Here is a 25,927-nt window from a genome sequence, read left to right as displayed (position 1 = left end):
ATCTCCAGATTGTCCTGCCCCACAGATTTCAGGGAATGCCCTCCAAGACTACAGCTCTGTTCCATTTGTGTACCAGAGCCCCAGGACCTGACAGTGCATTAGAACACAGAGCTTTGACATGCAGCACCTTCAATAAACTTTGACCTGAGCCAGGATCATTTTAATTCTCTTTCTCCCTTTGAAAAACTGAGATTACATCTCATTACCTTAAGAAATTGCATCGATCCCCCTCTTTGGAAAACATAGGCTCTGGTAAGTTATTGCCTCAATTTCCTCATGTGAGTACAGAATATTGCAGACTGGAGGCAGAGCCACCTGTGGGAGAGCATTGCCAGTAATCACTGGGCAATGCCATTTAGGGACTAGCTGAGTGTGAACAGCCAACAGCACAGCCTGCACTGCCTGGGAAATGCCCTTTGGGAATGGCTGAGGGGTCACCTGGAGCAGCCAGGCACTCACCTGGTGTCCAGGGGGTTGATGTTATTGAAGAAGTGATGCATGTTGTGGTACAGCAGGCCCACGATGGTGATGCAGCCTGTGGAGAGGGAACAGGGAGAGAGAACAGGGTTATTGCTGAGATCAGGGAGAGGGAACAGGGAGAGAGAACAGGGAGAGGGAACAGGGTTATTGCTGAGATCAGGGAGAGGGAACAAGGAGAGAGAACAGGGTTATTGCTGAGATCAGGGAGAGGGAACAGGGAGAGAGAACAGGGAGAGGGAACAGGGAGAGGGAACAGGGTTATTGCTGAGATCAGGGAGAGGGAACAGGGTTATTGCTGAGATCAGGGAGAGGGAACAGGGTTATTGCTGAGATCAGGGAGAGGGAACAGGGAGAGAGAACAGGGAGAGAGAACAGGGAGAGGGAACAGGGTTATTGCTGAGAACAGGGAGAGGGAACAGGGAGAGGGAACAGGGAGAGGGAACAGGGAGAGGGAACAGGGAGAGGGAACAGGGAGAGGGAACAGGGTTATTGCTGAGATCAGGGAGAGGGAACAGGGAGAGAGAACAGGGAGAGAGAACAGGGAGAGGGAACAGGGAGAGGGAACAGGGTTATTGCTGAGAACAGGGAGAGGGAACAGGGAGAGAGAACAGGGAGAGGGAACAGGGTTATTGCTGAGAACAGGGAGAGGGAACAGGGAGAGAGAACAGGGAGAGGGAACAGGGTTATTGCTGAGAACAGGGAGAGGGAACAGGGAGAGGGAACAGGGAGAGAGAACAGGGAGAGGGAACAGGGTTATTGCTGAGATCAGGGAGAGGGAACAGGGAGAGAGAACAGGGAGAGAGAACAGGGAGAGGGAACAGGATTATTGCTGAGAACAGGGAGAGAGAACAGGGAGAGAGAACAGGGAGAGGGAACAGGGTTATTGCTGAGAACAGGGAGAGAGAACAGGGTTATTGCTCAGGGCAGGGTTATTGCTCAGGGCAGCAGTGCCAAGCAGGAGAACCCTTCCAGGGCTGCAGCCCTTGTTCACTGAGGGCCCTGCCTTGCCCAGCCCTGCCCTGTGACCGTGCTCACAGGGGTCTGAGGATGGGGGAAGAGATGAGAATGTTGACTCCATGTTTCAGAAGGCTTGATTTATTATTTTATGATATATATTATATTAAAACTATATTAAAAGAATAGAAGAAAGGATTTCATCAGAAGCCTAGCTAAGAATAGAATAGGAGTGATCACAAAGGTTCGTGGCTCGGCTCTGTGTCCAAGCCAGTTGGGCTGTGATTGGCCATTAATTAGAAACAACCACATGAGGCCAATCCCAGCTGCACCTGTTGCATTCCACAGCAGCAGATAACCATTGGGTACATTTTGTTCCTGAGGCCTCTCAGCTTCTCAGGAGGGAAAATCCTAAGGGAAGGATTTTCCATAAAAGATGTTTGTGACACTGCCCAGCCTGGCCTTGGCAGGGCCCTGAGGGCTGTGCCCAGTGACAAGGGGTGAGCAGACTGCACAGCACAGGGCAAAGAGAGAGACAGAAATGCCTGTGCTGCACAGCTGCACCTCCAAACCCAGCTGCTGATCCACCCATTGGCAATTATAACCCCCAGCAGCAGGAAGGGCTCCAGGGGCCCCAGCACAGCCAGGCTGGAGCTGAACAAACCCAAACCATCAGCCCCAGTGCTGCTTGCTGCCCACATTCCAGGCAGTTCACTGCCCTCAGAGACAGAGGTGTGTTTTCTCAGAGTGAGCCACACAGATGTCTCTTACTGTCCCTTTTGTCGGGTTCCAAGTACTTCTAGTGTCAGCTGTTTAAGGTGAAAGAACAGATTTTTTTAGGTTAGCTCATCTGGACAGTGTAGAAGGCTGAAATTGCTCAGAAGTGAGCTTCAGCTGGAAAAGAGTAAAACATTTAATGCCCTGGATCGTTTCAGGATACAAAGCACGACAATGTTCTGGGAAATCAAAGAAAACCTGTATGGTGAGGAACTGTAGAAGTGGGAAAGGGAAAAACTCCCCTCACGTGCTATTTTTGGCATTCCAAAGTTGGTTTGCAATTACAGTTACTCAAACCTGGGAGGACTTGCAGTCTCCAGCCAGAGCCCCTGCCAGTGCAAAGAAACAAAGCTGTCAGCACCATTCAGGCAGACAGTTCAGTAATTAGCAGAGAATTTCTCACTGCAGGTTATTTTCAGCTAACTTTGCACTTTATGGAGGAGGGATCGACCATCCCTCTTCAGAGGTGACTGCAGAAAAGCCTCGGGGTGGGTAAATTCTGTGGGTTGGAATTTGGGGCACAGAAGTCACATTTTCAAAGATTTGAGAATGGAAGTAGATGCTTTTGTAAATGGGTTCCTTCAACCTCTGAGTAAAGCACAGATAATTAACTTAACATTGCTATTTTAGAGTCTTGACTAAAGGAGCAGATTTTAGCCATGCTTCTTTTTGGGGTTATTACAATTTTTGCATAGGTATGGATTTCTGAGTTCTGCCTTTTTGCCATGAGTGTACTCTTAATCTTCATTCCGTTCCTGTAGCTGCTATTGCTTAAGCCTCTAATTTTACAGTTTAATTTTAGACAGAAGACCAATTTTGCATGAAGGGATAGGTAATACCTGACCTGACATCCTAGAATTTCTTAAAAATAACCAGTTCAGATAATTAAAAAGAATAATTATGAAATTATGGCTTCTCTGATGTAAAAATGTGTCAGAATTAAATGGTTTCAGTCTCTGTAGTTCAGCCCCATTATTCAATATTAATCCAATTAGTATGAAAACTCCACCACATTAATTGCTCGTTAGCCTGACAGGAGCACTGCTGCTTCCTCAGACTCAGTGCAATCCACAGGGACCAAATCAGTTACCTGCCAAAATAAAGTGAACCAAAAGCTGCTCTACAGCAAAATCCTTTTCAGGTACCCTGTGCACACGGGTCCAGTTCTCTCTTTAATCTCTTCCTTACCTTTTCCATGGAAAGCTTCACTGGGAATGGAGACGTAGCTCTGCCCTCGGGACGGGAATCGATAGTGGGACACGTTCAGGCTCTGAGGGTGCATTTTGACCACAGCATAATCTGTGATGGCCAGACAGAAACATCAGCACACCCACAGCCCCTGCACCCCCTGGCTGCTCACCCTGCCTCCCCGAGCTGTGCAGCCATTTCAATATTCCTGTGTTTAAACACCAGGGCAGGCTCAGAGCAGCAGCAGCAGCAGCACTGCTGCCCTGCCCTGCAGGCACTGAGCCCTGCACCTGAGAGCCCCTGTGGGAGAGATGCAGGCAGTGATGGGTGCCTGGCACCTACAGCATCCAAAGATGCAGATCAGATTAAGGTGCCAGGATGCTAACCTGCAGTAAAATAAAATTCTCCAAAAAGGTCAAAACTATTCCCATCATTTTTAGTCCCGTGCAAAACCATTGTGAAGATGAAGGTTTTGTAGCACCCAAACCTCCAGGAGCTGCATATGAGCTCCAGGCCCTTTAACTGTATTAGCACAGCATTACTGAACCCTTCACACATAACCCAAACTCTGAATTCCTCCCCAAACAACCCCAGGGAAGCCCAGGCACAGCCAGAGCCCATCACCTCATTTTGGCATTCCTCAGAGGGATGAGAAGCTGGGCCCTGCGCTGGCAAGGAGAGCTCAGGCCCAGGGGCTTCAGGAGAAGAGGAGCAGCTGTGCCAGCTGTGCCAGCCCCACCAGCTGTGCCAGCCCCACCAGCTGTGCCAGCTGTGCCAGCCCCACCAGCTGTGCCAGCCCCACCAGCTGTGCCAGCCCCACCTGCCACAGGAGAGGAGCCCTCGAGGGCCAGAGGTAGCGAGTTCCCCTCCAGGTGCAGGGACAGGTGAGCCAGCACCGTGTCGATGGTGTGGATCAGGCTGCTGAGCACGGCGAGGCTCTGCGGAGGGACAGACAGACACGGGGGTGAGCAGGGACAGACAGACACGGGGGTGAGCAGGGACAGACACACGCAGGGCGAGCAGGGACTGAGCACAGCCCAGGGGACACTGGGGTCCCTGCCCAGCCCAGTGGCTCCCACCCTCCCTGCAGAAGGTGCCGCCCAGCCCGGAGCCACCCGAGTGCAATTCCCAAATGCTGCTTAGGGAGCAGGCAAGGGAGAGCAGCCCCACAGCCCCACAGCCAGCTGCACTCAGCAGGACGGGGCCAGGGACCGGGCAGAATTGCTTCTGACAACATCTAGAGATTGGTACCAGGTCGAGCACAAGCTGAGACACTGCAGTTCAGCCTTTCTCTCATCTTTATTCAAATGCTCCTCAGTAGAAGAGCAACTTTAACCCTCCAGGCTGAAACTTGATTCATAAAATCTCAGAGTTAATGCATGTTTCAGTGAAAAGGAAACCTGTTTTATCTGAAATCCATTTACACCAGAGATGATCAAGGATCTGACACTAAGAACTTAAATCAATTAGACATCTTTTTGTCTCAAAAGCATTTTGGGCTTCAATGAGACCTCCCTGTGCTTTAGCTTCTCCTTCTCTCAGTTTAAAAGCTCTCTCTCCTGAAATCTGTGTTGTCTTAAGATTCAAGCAAAAAAAACCCAGGAAATTTCTGGATTCACCCTGCAGGTCTTTCATCAGTGACAGATGATAAAATAAGTCATAGTGCCAAAAAATCCCAGCAAGTGAAATAATAGTGACAGCCATTTCAGTATCATCATGTGGATTTGTGCAACTGAGGGAAATCACCAATCTGAGCCCATTTCTCTTACCTCTGGTCCATCAATCCAGTCAGACAGTAACAGGAAATCTTCAATAGCTTTTAAAAATGCCTGAAAGACAAATAAAACTCGATTTCTTATTGATCAGCTACATCTCCTGGCAGGGCAGATCTCTGCCAGGATTTTCTCAGGGTCACGTTGGGGTGACAAACCCACTCCCATTGCAGCCACAGCTGCACCTCTGCCTGCCAGCACCCTCAGCATGTTCTGTGTCCCTTCCCAGGGTGACAATGATTTCACTGGCAGCCCCAGCACGGTGTAACTGCCCAGGTGCAGCCACCACAGCTGAGCTAACCCCGGGACTGAGGCTGAAGGAATTATTCTCCTGTTTTGCCTAAACTCATGTGGCATCTGTAGAACCATGGAGGCTTGGAAGGGACCTTAAAAATCCTCTGATTCCACCCTGTGCAGCCTGGCCTGGGGCACTGCAGAGTGGGACAGGCTCTGTCCCAACAGGGCTGGGGAGTCCTGCTGCCATGGAAGGGGAAAAGGGAGCACAGAAAACTGCACTGAAAATTAAAAGAGAAAACCCACGTTTCCAGCTTTAACTCACCCATTAAAAAGCCTTCAGGGAATGAATAAGTGAAGTTCCACAGTGAGATGTGGAAGACACCACATAACAAACCCAAGTCAGACTTGTCAGAAGCGATTCATTATAATGTGCGTCAGTAATCAGAGAGTTTATTGCACATCACTTAAATCAAATTTCCTGGTGCTGTGAGGCGTACACAATCAGGCAGAGATAACGGCACAGAAAATCTCATGCAGGCTCAGTGGCTGTCTCTCAGAATTAGCTGCAGACAATGCAGAGCCTCACATCAATCAGGCAAATGACAGGGCTGCTGTGTATGAGCAGACTCTTGTATTTGTGTCCCAAACCAGCTCTGCTAAAGATAATCATGGCCCACGTTTCTGCCTGCAAATCGCTGTGGTGGCACACAGAGCAGCCCAGACAGGGACTGCAGTGGTGTGGGAAGCAGGTACGGGGTCGGGCAGGATGCTGCAGCCACAGCCACGGAAATATTCCGGGAAAACAAAGGAAATGGCGAATTAAAGCTTTTCAGAAGGGCTTTTGCTGCATATTACACTGTGATCCGTGAAATCCAAGCTTTAGAGTTTGCAAATGCTAAGCTTTTAACGCAGTCTCTCAGGCGCTGTCCCTGTGGGTTTCAGGAGGTTTATTTGTATTTTTTGTCTGACTAAAGCGCCCTTGTCACTCTGGAATTACCCTCAGGCTTAGGGGAACAATCAGCAGCAGGGCCAGAGCTGATTTCTGCAATAATGGCTTGGCAGCTGCTGGAATCGGGGAATTAGATGCCCATCACTTTCCAGCACTGTTATAACTTTATGTTAGTGGGACACGGCCCTTGTTCTCAGCTCACACTGCAGAAAACACCCGCTTGCTTTTCCCCCTCTGTGGAATGGCCTGGATAAAATAAACTCCTTGAGCCCATTTCAGAGGAGATAAATAAATAAAATAAACTCCTTGAGCCCATTTCAGAGGAGATAAATAAATAAAATAAACTCCTTGAGCCCATTTCAGAGGAGATAATAAATAAATAAAATAAACTCCTTGAGCCCATTTCAGAGGAGACAGTGACTCCCCATCTCCCTGGGCAGGCTGCCCCAGTGCTTGAAACCCTTTCAGAAAAGGGTTTTACCCTAAAATCCAACTGAAGTCTCCCGTGGCACCACCTGAGGCCATTTCCTCTTGTCCTTGATGTTTGGGAGAGGAGATCCAGCCCCTCAGTGCCTTCCTTGCTCAGGACGGGTCCAAAGGCATAAAGGACCATCTCCAGGGAGATTTCAGACATTCAGAGAGACATTTCAGCTCTGCTCAACTCCTGCTGCTCCCTAAAGAGCCGCTGCTCCTTTCACAGGTGCTGTCTGCAGTGAGCAGAGCCTCTCCAAGCTGCCCTGGACGTGCCAGGCTCCCCTGGGAGCTCACCTGGGGCCCCACTCACCTGGGCCAGGCTCAGGGCCGTGTGCTGGGCCAGGGCTTTGCTGGGCAGGCTGGAGGACACGTTCTGCAGGTGCCCCAGCAGGGACAGGGCCGGGGGGGAGCTGCCCCTGTGCTGGCTCAGCGCCGCCAGGACGGGCTGGTAGGCGTCGGTGGGGAGCTGCAGCGGGGCAGAGAACAGCACAGGACAGCCAGGTTATCCACACTGCCCTCAGCAGGGACAGAAATCAGCACAGAATATCCCAAATCATCCACACTGCCCTCAGCAGGGCAGAGAACAGCACAGGACAGCCAGGTTATCCACACTGCCCTCAGCAGGGACAGAAATCAGCACAGGATATCCCAAATTATCCACACTGCCCTCAGCAGGGACAGAAATCAGCACAGAATATCCCAAATCATCCACACTGCCCTCAGCAGGGCAGAGAACAGCACAGGACAGCCAGGTTATCCACACTGCCCTCAGCAGGGACAGAAATCAGCACAGGATATCCCAAATTATCCACACTGCCCTCAGCAGGGACAGAAATCAGCACAGAATATCCCAAATTATCCACACTGCCCTCAGCAGGGCAGAGAACAGCACAGGACAGCCAGGTTATCCACACTGCCCTCAGCAGGGACAGAAATCAGCACAGAATATCCCAAATTATCCACACTGCCCTCAGCGGGGCAGAGGACAGCCAGGTTATCCACACTGCCCTCAGCAGACATACAACATATCCCAAATCATCCACACTGCCCTCAGCAGGGACAGAAATCAGCACAGGATAGCCCAAATTATCCACACTGCCCTCAGCAGGGACAGAAATCAGCACAGGATAGCCCAGGTTATCCACACTGCCCTCAGCAGACATACAACATATCCCAAATCATTCACACTGCCCTCAGCAGGGCAGAGAACAGCACAGGATAGCCCAGGTTATCTGTATGGCCCCAGCAGGGCAGAAAACAGCACAGAATATCCCAGATTATCTGTATGGGCCCCCCCATGGACACAACTCAGCACATAATATCCCAAATTATTCCTACTGCCTTCAGCAGAGACACAATTCAGCACAGAATATCCCAAATTATCTGTATGGGCCGAAGGAGGGAAGGAAAAGGAAAATTATCAAAATGGGTTTTAGCCTCCTATATTTTCAAAGTTAACAGTAATACTTCAGAAGTTGCTACTTTTAAAAAAAATTTTTTAATGTAGTAAATATCTTATTTAACAGGGAATTTCCTTTGTGTTCCCACCTTCCCATAGTGGCTAAAACTTCTGTCCAAAGGCACTTATAACTGGGGTATGAAAAGAAGTGCCATTAGCAGAAATGGGGCAGGGAGGAGTAAATCAGTGTAACTCTGATTTCTGCATGTTGTGCCATTATGGAGGGGTCTGAGCTCTGTCCTACCACAGAGGGGTTTGTTGTGGTTGTCATCAGAGACCAGGGAAGTGTTGAAGAGAGCAGCACTTGCACACCTGGGGAAATACAAACACAAATGAGGCTGTTACAAATCTGGATTTCTTATATCAGATACATAATATTTTATATATATATATATTCATTCCCACCTCAGGCTGGATCAGTTCCAACTGAAAGCAACAGATTTCTGTGGACTTTATTTATTTCCAGTAATGTAGCCACACAGCCTTGTTTAAAAAATATAATTTTCTGATGCTGTCATCAGTTTTATTCCATCATCTTATTACAGATGAGCATTGCAGTAGTTGAAGTCTTACATACCTAAATCTTGGTTTGCAAACAGGAAATTTCAAGTGTTATATCTCAATAAAAAAGGTCAAAGGTACAGTTACAACACTGACATCCATCTTTCTCCTCCAGCTTCTTCCCCAACATTTACAGAAATTCTTTAAAGTTTGGAGTTATTTTAAATCCTCTGCCTTATCAGAAATAAATGATGATCTGTGGACAGCTCTGACAATGTCATGGAAGATCTTGTTTTATTTCTGTAAGTGAGACAAACTGGGACTGGGACCCTGGAAAAAGGAGGGTGAAGCCCCAGCTCCCATCCCCAGCTGCTGGAGCTGACTCAGATCTCGAGGCTGGATTGTCCCAGTGCCAAATAAAATCACACCCACAAGGGCAAGCTCGGAAAGGCTTTTGCCCATCAGAAATCTGTGCTATCTGAATGTCTGAGAAACATCCAAAGCCAGTGGAAATACTCCCAGTGCTTGCAGCAAAACTGAGGAACCCCCACATGGAAGAGCAGGGGTAGAAATGGTGATGAAAACGACCAGATGAGCATGGCAGAAATGATTTGTCAAGACAGAGAGAATAAACTTGATTCTGGACGGCCTTCAGTCGCTCCATTTAAAGAGCATTGATTCCTTTCTGTGATAAGGGATTTATTACTCATTTGTGATAGAGGAATCAAATTTTCTTCTAATCTACATCTGACCAAGGGTTATTATTTGCCAGGGGTGTGGAGTCTCAGTGCAATCCAACATTAGCTGCATCCACAGGACCCGTTTCTCTCACGGATCCAAAAGGAACATGAGCATTCATTCAATTAAAAACCAGGCTGTCCTATTTGCTTATGTCAAAGCATATTACCCTGCTTCAACCCTGCTAGAAATCCCCCAAAATCAATAAATAGATATCATAACCTTTCTACCTCTGTTCATTACCATTGTAATACCCATTGCTTCCTCTGAGAACATTCTAATTTCATACATTAAGTGGGAAATTTTATAAAATCCAATCAGTCTATTATTTTAAAGAGAAAAGCCAAAAATTAAATTGCCACATTTCCCAGGTGCTCCAAAACACTTGATCACATTAAAGCAATGTTGGCTAGGAATTCTTCTGTCTAATTAAAAAAAATATATACCTGGCATCCCTTTACATTTGAATTTCTAAGCCCCTGGAAAATACATATCCAGCTTCACTTTCAATTAAGAGGCATACATTTGTTTTTCACAGCATTCTGATAGTTCCACATGACACTAAAAAACCTGTGGAACCAGGGTTTAGGAGAAAAACCCATCAACAGGGCAATTAATGCCATGGAAATTGCAGTAAAGTCACAGGTGCTCACAGCATGAACACCCCAAGGCACAAATCAAGGAGTTTGGGATGCAGCCTCCTGAAAATCAGCCAGGATTAAAGGTGGGATGCAGGCAGAATTCTGCACAGCTCTGGAAAAATCTGGATTTAGCAGAATTGGAGCTCCCAGCACTGATGTGTAGAATCAGATTTGGGGCCCAGAGGGAAGGAGAGGGAGCAGAGCCCTGCACAGGATTTGATTCCCTGGGAGGACCTTCCCGCTCTGTCAGAGGGCAGTGCTGGGAGCCCACAGGGTTAAAAAGGGGTTAAAAAGGGCTCTCCCTGTGTTTATTCAAGCCATTCCTCCCTGGCAGCGGGACAGGGCACACGTACACACGTATTGATGAATTGGGGAAATTTGAAAATCTGCTGCTCTGGGGTTTGGCAGCAGAACATTCTTGTGGAGCTGCATTAATCACAGAGGGTGATAAATGGGACAGTGTTATAGTAACCCTCATTGTTGTCAAAGATACAGCAGCCAAATACAAAAGCATTTTTTCCACCATGACCAGAGCATTATAAACTTTTTAAAGATTGAAAACTATGAAAAGTGAGCAGCCATTTCTCACAGGTGCCCTGCCCAGCCCGGCCCCAGCCCCACTCACCCACAGTGGCAGTGAAGCAGTGGCACCTCGCGCGATCTGACCTTTGCTTGTGGCCTTTTTATGATTGTATTTTAATACTGGATAAATCCTCCTTGTTAATCAAACTGGCTGATTAATTTATAACACAAACTATGAAAAGTGAGCAGCCATTTCCCAGAGGTGTCAGGCACACCCTGCCCCACTCACCCACGGCGGCAGTGAAGCACTGGCGCACCTCGCGCGGGCTCAGCGCTGGTCTGATCTGTGCTTGTGGCCTTTTTGCAGTTGTATTTTAATACTGAGTAAATTCTCCTTGTTAATCAAATTGGCTAATTCACGTATAACACAAACTATGGAAAGCGAGCAGCCATTTCTCCTCACAGGTGCCCTGCCCGCACTCACCCACGGCAGCAGTGAAGTACTGGCGCACCTCGCGCGGGCTCAGCGCCCTCTCCCAGATCACAAACTCGTCGAAGGCGCCGCTGACGGAGCGTGGGGCTGCTCCCTCCGTGCCCAGCAGGTCAGGGCTGGCGTCCCCATAGTCATAGAACACCTTCCCCTCGGGGTCCGTGGTGCTCAGCGTGCCGTTCACGTACACCTTCAGGCCTTCCCTCGACCGCCAGGTGAACAGCACGTGGGTCCAGTAGGGACCTGCAAGGCAGCAGAGGCACAGCAGGGCTGGGGGCAGCTCCATCCAGAGCTCCCTGCTGGACTCTCCCTGCCATGGAGCTGCCAGGGAGGCCAATGGTGAGCCATGGGATGCTGGTGCTGTGCCCATGAATCCTCACCCCTCTGGGGAAGCCCATGCCTGGCAGGATGCCCTCAGCCTTGCCTGAACCTGGGCTCACTGCAGCTCCATAAATTCCCCCTGCTGAGTGCTGCTGGCTGAGACCTGAGGGCTCTTCACTCCTGCCTCAAACTCAGGCCAGAGAGAGCAGCACAAGGACTGCAAGAGCTGGAGAACAAGCACATAAACCACTCAAGAGTTCTCACCATTCCCTGGTTATGCTTGAGAGCCAGAAAACACAATACTCATTTTCACTTGGACTGGATAATCCACAAACGTGTGAATTATTCTTGCCGTTTGCAGCTTTTCTCTTAAAAGAAGATTTCTGAACTGATTCATTAAGGTTTATGAAACTGCTACCATGAGTCCTATTTTAACAAGGTACAGGCAGTCAAATTAGGGCCAGAAAATATTTATGGAATGCCATTAGCATTAGGGGAAGACCAGCATTTGTTCCAGTCAGTAGATATTAGTGTTCCCCAGCAAGGCACAGTTTAGACAGAAGCAGTGAGATATGTGATACACCAAAATGTTTATTAATGCTATGGCTTGGCACAGGAAACCTGGCACTCAACAGAAACAGAATCATGAAGGCACCAAAGAGCAGTCAGAGAGTTTCCAAATAAAGGCTGAATTCAGCAGGGAGCAGCCCTGGGGTGCCCTGGGAGCTGCCAGGGATGAATCTGCATTCCTGGCTCCTGTTCCCACTCAGACGTGCAAGAACCACAGGAGTTAACGAGGACTGAACTCCAGACCCCTCTGCAAGCTGGGCCCAGGGGCTGCTGGCCATGGCCAGTGTTCTATAATACATCACTGCTTTCCTTTTGCATCTTATCCTCTGTTCTCAGCACAGAGGCCTGTAGCTATTTTATACACCCCCTTCTCTTTCCTCAAGTTGTGCTCTTCTCACCACCTCTGTGTGCAGGAAAAAAGCAAAGTGCAAGAAAGAAATCTGGTGTTTTTTTTAAATACAGAAACTTTACCTGGTGGGCTGAAGCTTGCTTTCCACTTCATCATTGCATTTCCCCGCGTGTAGAACTCCACGGAGCCCTCGCCTTCGTTTGAGCAGATTTTGAAACCGCTGGAAATCACTCGGCCTCCAGAGGCAGGGAGCAGCTTGGCCTGCTGGTCTTGGGTCTTCCAGAAGAAGGAAAATGTTACCCCTGAGGAAAGCAAGGGAGAGGAGACGTGAATGAAAAAACCGAGCGCAACTGAACATTTCCAGTGTGCAGAACACAGGCAGTGGGGATGCCTTTGAGCACAGATCATCTGCTGGCATAAACCAGGACAGCATTTTTAAAATCAGCAAAGCTCCGGTTCTAATTTAACCTGCAGTTAGAAAAGGCTAAAATTTCAGCAATCAACACTCAATTGTCTTAGAAGTCAACAAAGCGTCAAGCCTCATTTTTAGATTTCATTCCAAGGAGGAAAGAAACAATGATTATTGAATAATTTGGCAGCAAAAGAAGAGTCAATCACAATGAACGAGTGTCTCACCTTCAGGCCCACAAGCCTCTGGATTACTGATGCAGGAATTTCTGTAGCTCCCAAAGAAGAGAAAGGTGACTCCTTTCTTTTCAGTGACATAAATCCCTTTGTTCACCATCCCTTCTACAATATCTAGAGCAAAAGCAAAATCCAGTTTAACATTCACATAAAGGAAAACTTCCTGGAAATGTGATTTTAGCAGCCTGCTATAGCTCGGATGTTTATCTGGCTCCAACTGTCTGGCTTTGTCACTTGCTGTTTGTTTTCCTTTTTGGTGCTTTTGTTCCAGCTTGCCAGTTTTGTGTGTTCAGTTTCTTTGTTTGTTTCCATTTGTCAGTGGTTTGTTGTATTTTTAAAGACCACACAGACACCTCTTTGATTTCAGGTTTGTAAATATTATTACCCTCATATCCACTCAGCTCTGTGCTTAACTAAGACTGACAGAACCCATACACCCAAAAATGATTATTTTTGAGTAATCTGAGTAAACTTTACGCTTTGCAGAGTTTGGAATGCCAGACCCTTCCTAGAGCTGTCTTACTACGTTAGGCTGAGCCAGCAAATAAATTCCTTCACCAATTAAAACGTAACAAAATAGTGTTTCTTTTTTTTCATTTTTTGAAAGGGCAAGCTGGTTATCAAACTCGTTTTCACTGAGAAATAACTCAGTGAAAGATCCCTGACAAGGTGCACTCAAAGACAGAAACAGATCTGCTGTCAGACACGCTCTGCTGGGCTGTCCTTGGCCCCTGGAAGGGCAATTGCTTTATCCAAAGGGATAATGACCATTTATCCAATGGGGATAATGACCATTTATCCAATGGGGACAACGACTGATTTGTTTGTGATTTCCTCGTGTTCCCTCCCAGAGAACAGCACTGGTGGTCCTCTCCCACCAGCTGAGGCACAGGAATCTCTCAGCACAGAAACCTGGGGCTTGTTTGCTGCATCACTGACCTCACCAAGGCCTGAGTGCAGCTGACAGAGGGTGATGGGGAGCGTTCCTGTTTGTCCTGGCTGATTTCAGCAATGCCCACAATGGGAAACCACAATCAAAAATCACAACCAAAACCTCCTGCTGGGCTGAGATGCCTGCAGAGAGCAGAGAATGTTGGATTGCTGTTTCTGAGTGGACAATGTCAGGTTTTGGTGGGGGATTTCTGCTCCCACCGTTCTTGGGATGGAATTTCTGCAAGGGCTGTGAGGGTTCAGAACGCTGGGTTTGGGACCTTCTTCAGAATTTCTTCTGGAAAAGCATTGAGAAGAGCTGCTCTGAGGGAGCTCTGGCATGGGAGACATTTTCCTTTCCTGAATGAATGCAGGGAATGCAAGTTTCAATGCTCTGTTTGCTCATCCCAAATCCTCATTAAAACATCCGTTTTCAGGTATCTTTCCCTCCTTTTGAGGAAGAAACCATCAAGTCCTGCCTCTAACTGACAGATAAAATTCAGTTCCTTTTAAAAATATGAGTGTGCACTATGGGGTAAATCAAGCATTTCCAAACTCCTCTCAAGGCACCTGAATTATAAATTTCCCTCTCTGCAGGGAAGTTCCCATAAGGTGACACATTTCTGTTCCCCCAGCCCTTCCTTGCCATGGGTGTCACTCTGTGATGTTCATACTGAGCACACTTTATTATGTGAGAACTATGCAAATGGTCTATAAAGCAGATAAGAGAGGACTGGAAGGAATTAGGGTCATTTGAAGTTCATCATTAATAGAGCTCCCATTTGCCAGCATACTTTTACTGTTAGAGAGTAAAAAAATAGTGGCTTTAGTATTGCAATATAAAAGTGTTACTGTCTGAGCAGCCCAAGTGACAGTTTCACCACTTCCATCCTTCTCCCCAGGCCGGGTTTCTGACAGTTTGATGTCAGTTAATACCTAAGGCACAGTGGGCACCAGGTCACGTTTCAACTGCAGCTCCACAGCACAAATGCAGTTCCTGAAATTAAGTGACTTTAAGCTGCTGTAGCTGCTTTCCAGTCTGCCAGGCTCCTGCCTGGGACTTGGCAGTTTCTGGGTGTGGATGTTCAAAAAATTAATATAAGGACATAGATAGAAATATTTGCTTCTCATTAAGAAAACAAACAAACAAAAAGCCAAAACAAACCATCATGTTAACCCATGTTGTTGTGACTGACAACACCTCACTGCCAGGCTTTGCAAATCTGCTTGCATTTGTCTTTCTCAACATGTCCTCTAAAACTATTACAAACCAGTGAAAAACAGAGGGCTTCTTTTCCATTTTAGCCTTGAAAGACAAGAAAAAAAATAACCTGCTTATTCTTATATGTTCCTCTGAAACGTCACCTCTGCTTCTTTTAAGCATAATATTATTTTTTATAGATTTTGGAGGATCCCTGGGGCCCATCCTCCTATGGGATTCACGTGGGGATGCCTCTTCCAGAATTCCAGCAATGCAGGTAACACTGCAGGGCTGCTTTTCCAGCAACGTGTGACAGTGAAATAATAATAATAATAATAATAATAATAATAATAATAATAATAATAATAATAAACAACGCTTTTACCACACGAGCACTTGAACCCAAACCCAGAGTTCACTCTGAATCCGAGGTTACAAGAACCATCCACGCCTGAGAAATGCAGAACAAAAAACCAGCAAATCCTCACCTACAGTTGCAGAGAAGTTAGAGTAGGCAGAGTCATTGGTATTTACAAAGGTAGAGTTATGGGGAGGAAGCACAGTGAAGTTGTGGATTCTTAGAGCTGGGTGGAACAACAAAAGAAAACAAGCAAATGAGCAAACAATGAATAAACACCACCAGCAATGAATTGGCCAGTTCATATCTCTCACACAGCACAAATCACAGATCTGCTGATTGAGATTTGCCCTGGGCTCCACCTGCTCAGGGAAAGGCAGAGCCACTGGAGGAAGGTTTCCCTCCGGTACTGAGCAGAGAAATCTGTAAAATCCCAGCTGGAGATGGAAAAATGGGCCAGGCTCTGCTCATTTGTGCCCAGAGAGCAAATCAGAGCAACGGGCACAAATCAAAATACAAGAAACTCCAGCCAAATATCAGAAAACCTCCAACTTTTTTATGTCTGACCATAAGGTTTTATTCTGTATTTTTTTTTCTCTGATTTTGAAAATTTAACAGTATCTTGCACACTGTAATTGTTTACCCTGGGCAGGCAAATAAAGCCTGATGAAAAGCCCATGAAAGTAGATGGAGAGACATTGATTTGGCATTTAGACCAACTGAGCTCACAGAACAAAAAGACAAATGCTCTTAGGAAAAGAAAAACACACACAAAAACCTCCAGGTAAAAATGCATGGCAATCAAGGGGCCAGATGAAAAACCTGAGCACGGCCACTTTCCTTTTATTTGCTATATTTTGAGCTGATTGTTTCCTTTCAATTGCTGCTAGTGCTGAGATTTCCAAAGCATTAATTTGCCGCCACACTCTCAGCAGACGAATGCTTTGAGAGATATAAATCTGGCTTCACACACAATGACTTCAACAAATAAAATGGATTAACGTGACAGACAGATCATGGTGCTTCAAGGATTTAAGAGGAGAAACATGGAATGAAAATAATTGCATGATCTGATGAGTGGAAAAACAAGGCAGGCTCTGCAATGAACAGAAGAGTGGTGTAATCAGAATGGAGCAAATTGTCACCTGGAGTAGATTGCAACAATAAAGCACACTTTTCTTGTATATCAAAGTGAAATATCAGACAGATAAAACCTCTGCTGGAGGCAGCTGAAATGATACCTGTGTCTGATAAGGCACAACATAGACAAGTGGGAGGAACCTGAGCCATCCAGTGCAGAGAGAGCTCAGCACTGCCAGAGCTGCACTGCAGAGACAAACACCTCTGGCTACTGAGGCCCCTGCAAGAAAAAACCCACCCAATTTGTGCAGCAAAGTGCTGCAGCTGGCTCATCTATAAATTTCTTTATCACCATGTTGTAATGGGAATCCAAAGAGATTGCTCCTGTGAGCCAGAACCCTTCCTGCAAGTGAAGGTTGGTAGGAGCAGGAACTTCATCTGTTCTGCTTTCTCTCTTCCAAGACACTGAAATATTTCTGAATTTTGCTGGAGTAAAATTTAACTAAATTTGAGAAACAATCTAACATCAATTGTCCTTTTGCAAGAGCTGTATTTTACATATATCATTTTCCAAACAGCTCGGTTGTAATGTGACTGCCAAGACAGTGCTAGATATGGAGCACTTCACTCTTTTTGAAACCACGTGGAGTCCAGGGTCAGAAAATTACTTTAACACACTTTGAGAGAACTTATGTGGCAACTTCTGTGAGCCAAATTATTGTTCTCTTGCAGTCAGGAGGAATGCTGCCATCAGCTCCCAATGGAAGCAGAATATTGCCCAGATCTATTTCTGGTCAGGCAATTCCATTCCTTTCAGAAATGTTAGGGAAAGAGGACAAAGTTTAGGCTGAAAACACCTGAACACCTCTCCAATGAAGGGATTTGGATATTCACAGATCAGAGATTGATATTGCCACTTCTGGCAGAAGGTTTGGGGAACGCTCTGGGGATGCACAGCAGCACATCTGGAGCTGGCCAAGGTGTCAGCAGGGCAAAATCAGCTCCTGGGGAGTCCTGGGGAGCCTGAGCCTCCAAGGGACAGAGCTCAGCTCACTCCTGGGGAGGGAGGGACGCCCCCACAGCTCAGGGGGACAGCCAGGGGCTGCACCTCCACCCTGGGAGCAGAAGTGCCATTCCCTCTGGCTCACACAGTCCCACCCTGGCTCACCAGGAACAGCTTTGCCTCGGCAAATCTCTTCTGATTTTGCCCAGCTGGAAAAAGAATTTAACTTCTATCAGCTCACACTGCAATAAGGAAACTCCCAAAGGCAGATAGGAAGGTGTGGGCTCTCATCTGGACACCTAGCACTCGTTTTTGTCTGTAGAGCTACACAAACATTCAGAATGCCTGAGGAGCTCGGGCACTGAGCTCCCCCAAAGCCAAGGGAGAGACCCCTGAGAGCACTGGGGCCAGTAACAGTGTGATCTCAGTGGCTCCTTGGATCACAAACCTCTTCTCTTTATAACCTCAGCAATGCACACCCAGCCCATAAAACCTCGGAGAACACTCCACAAAAATCAGAAATCACAAATACAACATCATTTGGGTACGGGAGCCCTGCAAACACATTAACTGGGGAAAAACCCCAACCTCTGAGCTACAGAAGTGACCCCCTTTGCCATCTCCTGCAGGCAGGCACGGAGCCAGGGAAGGCCTTGGTACCTCCGTTGGTGTCCCGGAACTCGTGAATTCCATCCACATCTTCCAGGGGCCAGTAGTGGGAGGCTGATGCCAGGACTTTGAACCCTTTCAAGAAACACAGGTCGGGAGATTATTAAATTAAAAAGAGCAACAAGGTGTGTAACAAGTCTCCACAGAAAATAACCATAAAAGAGGTTGAAAGGTTAAGTAAACCGAAATATTTTATGTAAATCAAGCGTGGCACACAAGCGAGGCCATAAATCAGAGCAGCAGAGTAGATTAAAGCCTTATCACTGATTAACCACTGCAGAAAACCTGCTTCTAAATCCCAGCTGATTCTCCTTCTAATTGCACCTAAAACGTGTCACAATCTCTGGCTAAACCTCTGCTGGTGAACGTGGCAGCATCCACTGGGGCTGAGGGGTCACTCCAGAGCATTTCCAGATTTTCCTGAGGTTTGGAGCCCTGGGGATGCCCAGGGGGGGTTCAGAGCACCCATCCCTGCTCCTGGGGGCACCAGGGCAGCTGGGCTATCCTGACAGGAGCTGCCAGGGCACCGAGGGGCTGAAGGAACAGCTCCCACCTGCCTGGCACCAGCCCTGCCTCCAGAGCCTTCCCTGCACCCCAAACCCTGAACCCCCTCTGGACCTCATGGGAACCTTTGGTTTTCCTGCAGTTCCCCTTTCCAGCAGCTTCTCAAGCTGGCAAAGGCCAGAGCCTGCAGGTTTCCAGTGCCATTCTGTCTGTACAGGCTGATGGACCAGAGCTTGAACAAATTCTGGGACCTGGGCTCACTCAAACTTAATCAGGAGCAGGCTGCCCAAAACAACCAAATTTTCTGTCAAGATAACAATTCTATTTCAAGGGTAGAGCATTACTAGTGTACAAAAACATGACTTGTAATTTCTTACTATCTTGCTTGCTGCAAGAAACCCTTTATTTACAAAACAATTAATTTAATGAGATGTGATGAAATGAATGCAGCATGTCCTACAGCTAAGATAGTTTGGGGAAGGTGACACAGATACAGAAGTTTTTCCACAGGTGCTCCATCATGCATTTCATCCCACCAGCCCGGGCTACTGGGACAACACAAAGGGTAACAGGGACAAACAGAGCCAGGCTTCCTATCACACCACATTTCTTGTTCTCTGCCCTGCAACCATTTTCCACCCCAAACAATACTTCAGGAGCCTGAGGTGTGGAGCTGACAGGAAAGTCTGTCAAACCCCACTTGAGGTGTCAGACACTGCAAACCCTCCCCACACCTGCTGTGCACATTAACCCGAGGCAGGAGCTGTGTCCTTGGCCTCATCCCACACCTTTCTTCACCTTGCAGACCAAACCCTTTTGCTGTTTGATGCTTGCTCTGTCCTTGTCCTTGATACACCAGAGTTTTGTACCACGAAGGTGCAAAAGCTTCAATGAAGTGCCTGATGCCCCCCTGGAGAGCCCCTTGATGGCCTCCATCCTCATGGTGCAGTTTCTGAGGTGCGACACAGATGGGATCCTAAGATTTATTTCTTTATTTTGAGCGCAAAGTTGATAAAATTGCTAAAGTTCACAAAAAGCAATTGCAGGCCTGAGGAAACAGAACTCCAAGTTCTGCATCTTGTGAGGGTACAAGAACTACCCAGACTCGCTTCCAAAGTCAACCACGGCAGAGATATCTAACAAATGATTCATAACTGAATTCATTAATTCAGCATCTATTCTTAGCCCACCTAACTCAGTGTTTGCTGTTGCCATAGAGGCTTTCCCTCAGGAAGGGAGCAGAGTACAGGCAGATACGATGGGGATGTCCCCTGGGAGGGAAATGGGATCTGTGGTTCTCCATGGCCTCTGGGTGCCGGGAGGGCCCAGAAGGGCCCAGCTGGCACTGCCAGGACAAGGGCACCGCCAGCCTCGGAGCACGGGCACCCACACAAAACAAAATCCGAAAAATCGGGGCAAGCCCAGCTCAGCTGAGACCTCTGGATCAAGCACTGGCTGCCCTGAATGTAAAACCCTTCCACAGGCAGTGACCCCGCTCAGGAGAGGCCTCAGGGCTGCTCCAAGCCTGCGGCAAACCCTGCAGCCCAACCCAGCCCGTGGACTCCCACCTGGGGCAGCAGGGTTTCCCCTTTGTTCACCAGCCAGAAGCCACAGAATTTCCTCGTTTTTAGGAAAGAGGACTCTTTTTTTTTTTGGTGGAGCAGAAGCCATTAATTACTCCTTCAACAGACATGGCCTCTCCCCATCGCTCTGCCTTTTACTTGAGAATAATTACATGTGGTGAAAGCTGAAAAAGGCAACCCAGGGCTGGCAAAGCAGTAAAACTGTACTTGCACACCACCATGAGGCTTGAGGTTAAACTATTTATATAAACAGAGGAATTCTGCAGTTGCACACACAAACCCTTCTGAGCTCTCAGGGAGTTTTTTTACGTTGGAAACAGATGAGAAATCCTTAATCTGCTCTGTGACTGATTTAAACCCAAGTGTGAGGCTGGGAGGAGGGGAGAGGAGTTGAAGCCACGCCAGAGAACAGCAAAGTGAACAAACTGGCACATCCAACTGCTCATTGCTGAACCAAAAACGCTGAACACGGGAGGGAAAGGGAAATAGTCTGTGCAGAGATCTGATTCAGAAACTCACACTCAGGAGAGCGAGGACAGGACTGTCCCACACACCAAATCCAAGGCATTTTCCTCCAAATGTGTTTGTGTCAGGATATTCCGTGGGTGGGGAACTGAATTCACAGCGCCCGTACAGCCTGACACTTTGGACATCATACCTTCAATGCAGGCTGGCACTCAAACATGGGCTCAGCTTCTTTGGGGCTATTATGGAAATAAAAAACCCCAGAAACCGCAAAAAAAGCCAATAAATTCTCAAGCGCATTGTCAGAAAAGGGAAGCAGAGCATTCCTTACCTGGGTGTTTGGGGAGCTGGGAATGGTTCCCGTACACCTGCACATAAAACACCACACAGTGAGACACGGCCAGGCAAAACCCGCCACGAGGAGCCCGAGCACCCCTCCAGACTGAGAGGATTCCGAGCATTACCTGATATTTCTGCTGAAATAAAATCAGCAGAGAATAATGGCAACAGAGCAGCGAGAACAAACTCTCCATGGTCTACGCAAGGTTAAAAGTACAGCCGAACTCAAACTCCTGTAAGATTCCAATCATAAGTTTTCCTTTGCGACTTTTGGTATCAAAAAGGACATTTTCCACGCAGGTTCAAAAGGTCCATTCCTTCAGTGCTAGCAAAAAATCCCTCCAGACCCTCCAAGCGTTGTTTTCTTGCTTCACCCCTCGGTATCTTCATTTAACTCCGAATAAACTCCCGTGACCGCAGGAAAATTCACAGAAACGCGCACCAAGCGCCGCAGTTGCGCTGTCCCGTGGCAAGAAGCCCAACACCTCGATCCCAGCGTGTGCCGAATAGAAAAGACCTGGTTCGGGACTTTCTGTCCGCGTCCGCGCTCCCCGGCCCCGAGCGCTGCCTGCGACCCCGGAGAAAACTCCTCGATGGCTCCCGGGTGCGCTCAGACGGGCTGAGATGGTCCGAAACGAGCCGAAACGGTCCGAAACGAGCCGGAATGGTCCGAAATGAGCCGGAATGCGCCGAAACGGTCCGGAATGAGCCGAAACGGTCCGGAATGAGCTTATCTGCAACTTTCTGTCCGCGGTCCGTGCTCCCCGCGGCTCCGCTCGCTCCGAGGCGCTGCAGGGAGAGAGAGCCCGGGAAAACGCCCTGTCCTCTCCCAGGTGGGCTCAGACGGGCTGAAATGGGCTGAAATGAGCTCAAACGGGCCGAAAAGATCTGGTGTGTAACTTTCTGTCCGCGGTCTCCGCTCGCTCTGGAGGCGCTGCCTCGCTGACCCCCGGGGGAAACTCCTCGCTGGCTCCCGGGTGGGCTCAGATGGGCCGAAATGGGCTGAAATTACCCGAAAGGAGCCGGAAGGGGCCGAAAGGAGCCGGAAGGGGCCGAAAGGAGCGGCGGGAGCGGGACCGGGACCGCGCCGCTCCCCAGCCCGCGCCCTGCGGTGATGTCAGCGCTCCCCGCCTGCCCCGTCCCACCCCGCTCCTTCCCATTCCTCTCCACTCCTGTCCATTCCTCTCCATTCCTGCCCATTTCTATCTATTCCTTCCCATTCCTCTCCATTCCTTCCCACTCCTGTCTATTCCTCTCCACTCCTGTCCATTCCTGTCCATTCCTCTCCACTCCTGTCCATTCCTCTCCACTCCTGTCCATTCCTATCTATTCCTTCCCATTCCTGTCCATTCCTATCCATTCCTCTCCACTCCTGTCTATTCCTTCCCATTCCTCTCCATTCCTATCTATTCCTGTCCATTCCTCTCCATTTCTATCTATTCCTCTCCACTCCTGTCCCTTTCTCTCCATTCCTGTCCATTCCTCTCCCTTCCTCTCCATTTATTTCCATTCCTGTCCCTTTCTCTCCATTCCCGTCCCGGTCCCGCCGCTGGGAGCGGCCCCGGCAGGGAGGGGAGCTCCCCAAAATCCGCACCTGGGAGCGATCAGGGCCACACCCAGCCCAGCGCCCGCAGCTCAAACAGCTCCGAAACCTGACACCTGTTTGTAATAGAAAACGCCTGACACCTGTTTATTAAAAACAACAACGGACACCTGTTTGTTAAAAACAACAACGGACACCTGTTTGTTAAAAACAACAAGCTCAGGCTGTGTTTCTGTCCGAAGAAAGCTTTAAAAGCACTGATTGGAATCACATGTCACTCCCAGGGATTGGTTTTACCTGATCTGTACCAAGCTTGGGAAACTGAGGCATTCCTCATCTCTCCGGTTTCCTCGCACCTGCACAAAGCTAGGGAAAAGCTTCTGTAGTTGCTACTTTGCTTCCTGCTTTAATAAAAATAATTACATGTAAGTATTTTATAACAGTCTCCCAATTACACTCAATGTCACAATTAACCAGCATTTTCCATGTAAAGGAAAAATAATAGCTAGAACTAGCTGATATTCTTAATTTTATTTACTCTTCTGTGATACAGCCTTGTTTTCAGTTCTCTCAAAATTCTTTATCTTCAGCCAAAGAAACTGAAAAACTCATATTTTAAACAAAATTTGATAAGCTTTCCATCCCTGTTAACTTCTTCCCTGCATTTCCCTACCAACACTCTGTACCTGTAGCTGTTCTACTCTCCTGTATGGAGATATTCTGTCCCAATTCTATTCTCCTGTATGGAGATATTCTGTCCCAATTCTACTCTCCTGTATGGAGATATTCTGTCCCAATTCTATTCTCCTGTATGGAGATATTCTGTCCCAATTCTACTCTCCTGTATGGAGATATTCTGTCCCAATTCTACTCTCCTGTATGGAGATATTCTCTACCTGCACCTGTTCTCTACCCTCACCTTTTCTGTTCCCCTTTCTGGACATTCCACAGCCCTGAGCCCCTCACACTGCGTGGATGCTCTGAGGTTGCCCAGGTTCAGTGCTACAAAATTTCAGTGTTGAAATAAAATCTCAGTTTTGTTTGCAATCCTGATTTTGGGCCCATAAAAGAAGAATTTTGAAAATTTTGAATTTCAGTTCCTACAAAAATGAGTGATAGCCAGGCTGGCTTTTGCCTATTTCCCTCCAGCTTTTTTGAGACTTCCTCTCTCATTAGTGTGAGCCACAATCTCCTGCGTATCCTGGGGGAAGAGGAGGAATTCTGTGTAAACCCTATAGTGACAAGAAGAGCAATTCTTAGAAATAACACAGAGCTGCAGCTAAAAATCCTGAGAAAAAACTAAAATGTAAAAAGAGAAAGACAGGAATTTGAAATATTTGCCAAGAGGGGCCTGTCAAGGGACAGAATATGCTTACCAAAACAACTGCGAGGATCCAAGCAAACAAGTTCCCTGCCAGAAATTTCTGCAGAAACAGCAAACTGCGAGCAGGCACTGGAGGCTGCAGAAACAAACTCTGGATTTATCCCTGGCATGCTCTGAAACACCACCTGGAAAAGCCACGGAGCTCCCAGGACAGACTGGGGCAGCCCTGCAGGGCAAACGGGAGCCGCTGGGAGAGCTGGGCACCAGGGAGGCTCTGGGGAGCCCAGCAGGGAGCAGAGCTCCTTTGCTGTCCTGGTGGGGGCCTGGAGGTCCCTGCAGGCCCCTGTGAGCCCTTGCAGGTCCTTGCAGGTCCCTGGAGGCTCTTTCAGATCCCTGCAGGTCCTTTCAGGTCCCTGCAGGTGCTTGGAGGTCCTTGCAGGTTCCTGGAAGCCCTTTCGGGTCCCTGCAGGTCCCTGTGGGTCCCTGGAAGCCCTTTCGGGTCCCTGCAGGTCTTTTTAGTTCCCTTTCGGGTCCCTGTGGGTTCCTGGAAGCCCTTTCAGGTCCCTGTGGGTCCCTGGAAGCCCTTTTTAGTTCCCTGCAGATCCCTGTGGGTTCCTGGAAGCCCTTTCGGGTCCCTGTGGGTCCCTGGAAGCCCTTTCGGGTCCCTGTGGGTTCCTGGAAGCCCTTTCGGGTCCCTGCAGGTCCCTGTAGGTTCCTAGAAGCCCTTTCGGGTCCCTGCAGGTCCCTGTGGGTTCCTGGAAGCCCTTTCGGGTCCCTGCAGGTCCCTGTGGGTCCCTGGAAGCCCTTTCGGGTCCCTGCAGGTCCCTGTGGGTTCCTGGAAGCCCTTTCGGGTCCCTGTGGGTTCCTGGAAGCCCTTTCGGGTCCCTGCAGGTCCCTGTGGGTCCCTGGAAGCCCTTTCGGGTCCCTGTGGGTTCCTGGAAGCCCTTTCGGGTCCCTGCAGGTCCCTGTGGGTCCCTGGAAGCCCTTTCGGGTCCCTGCAGCTCCCTGGAAGCCCTTTCGGGTCCCTGCAGGTCCCTGTGGGTCCCTGGAAGCCCTTTCGGTCCCTGCAGGTCCCTGCAGGTCAGGCTGGAGTCAGGGCTGGGACAGGAGGCAGCAGAAGCTGCAGCTGCATTTGCCAGGAGAGCACAGCCCAGCCCCGGTGAAGCCTCTGGAGCTGACGCTGGTCAAAGCACGGGAGTGAGCAGGTCTGACCCTGCAGCACACAAACCATTTGCAATTTCACTTTTCTTGCCTTGTTCCCACTGGAATCGCCCATTTACCAGGTGAGAGCTGGTGCGTGACTGGGACTGAAAGGTTTCAGCAAACACCTCGGGAGGGAGGGGTTCAGAATCGATGGATTTTGCATAACAGATGGATACATACTGTGGATTACAACAGCTGCCTCTGGCCAGGCTGTCCGTCTGTCTGTCTGTCGCAGGCAGTGATTACAGCTGAGGGATCAGCACACATCCACTCACATTTACTGCCAGCCTTTCTGCTAATGCACACCCAGCTCAGCACTCGTGGGGTGATTTATTTAATTCACCTGCACAAATCACCGCACAGCTGAGTAAACCCACCCAGCTGCCCTTAGCTCCGGGAGCTGCTCAGGTGCAGTTTGGAGAGGTTTGCACCTTGAGCCATCGTTTCCCAGCCTCATCGCCTTCCCGGAGACTGAGGAACGTTCCCTTCTCCTTCCCTGGATGTGTCACCATCAATCCCCGGTAATGGTGACCCCAATTGGCCAAGCGCGGAGATTCGCTCGGGAGCCCCTGGCCCCGAGAGCAGGAAAACCAAACCTCCCTCAGAGCCGGGAGATTCTTGCGTTAAAAATGGTGGAAAAAATCGATTCCTTCAGATA

The 25,927-nt window shown here is 48.6% G+C and overlaps 1 protein-coding gene across 1 annotated transcript in view; it reads right to left on the bottom strand.

Annotated features, from left to right (window-relative positions):
- ADGRD1 (adhesion G protein-coupled receptor D1) overlaps positions 1-21,408 on the bottom strand; it is a 124,436-nt gene extending 103,028 nt beyond the window's left edge. Inside the window, exons 1-12 of the mRNA XM_066562091.1 lie at positions 21,325-21,408; positions 21,192-21,228; positions 18,300-18,383; positions 13,059-13,181; positions 12,545-12,724; positions 11,177-11,425; positions 8,535-8,602; positions 7,142-7,297; positions 5,169-5,228; positions 4,220-4,337; positions 3,400-3,510; positions 460-535 (exon numbers count right to left, since the gene is read on the bottom strand). Of these exons, the coding sequence (XP_066418188.1) occupies positions 460-535; positions 3,400-3,510; positions 4,220-4,337; positions 5,169-5,228; positions 7,142-7,297; positions 8,535-8,602; positions 11,177-11,425; positions 12,545-12,724; positions 13,059-13,181; positions 18,300-18,383; positions 21,192-21,228; positions 21,325-21,393 (1,331 nt within the window). The 5' untranslated portion in view covers positions 21,394-21,408. The remainder of the gene's footprint in view (positions 1-459; positions 536-3,399; positions 3,511-4,219; positions 4,338-5,168; positions 5,229-7,141; positions 7,298-8,534; positions 8,603-11,176; positions 11,426-12,544; positions 12,725-13,058; positions 13,182-18,299; positions 18,384-21,191; positions 21,229-21,324) is intronic.
- Positions 21,409-25,927: the final 4,519 nt, after the last annotated feature.

This window comes from Molothrus aeneus, chromosome 18 (genome assembly GCF_037042795.1).
Source record: "Molothrus aeneus isolate 106 chromosome 18, BPBGC_Maene_1.0, whole genome shotgun sequence".
Classification (NCBI taxonomy): Eukaryota; Metazoa; Chordata; class Aves; order Passeriformes; family Icteridae; genus Molothrus; species Molothrus aeneus.
This window is presented reverse-complemented; position numbering and strand designations above follow the sequence as displayed.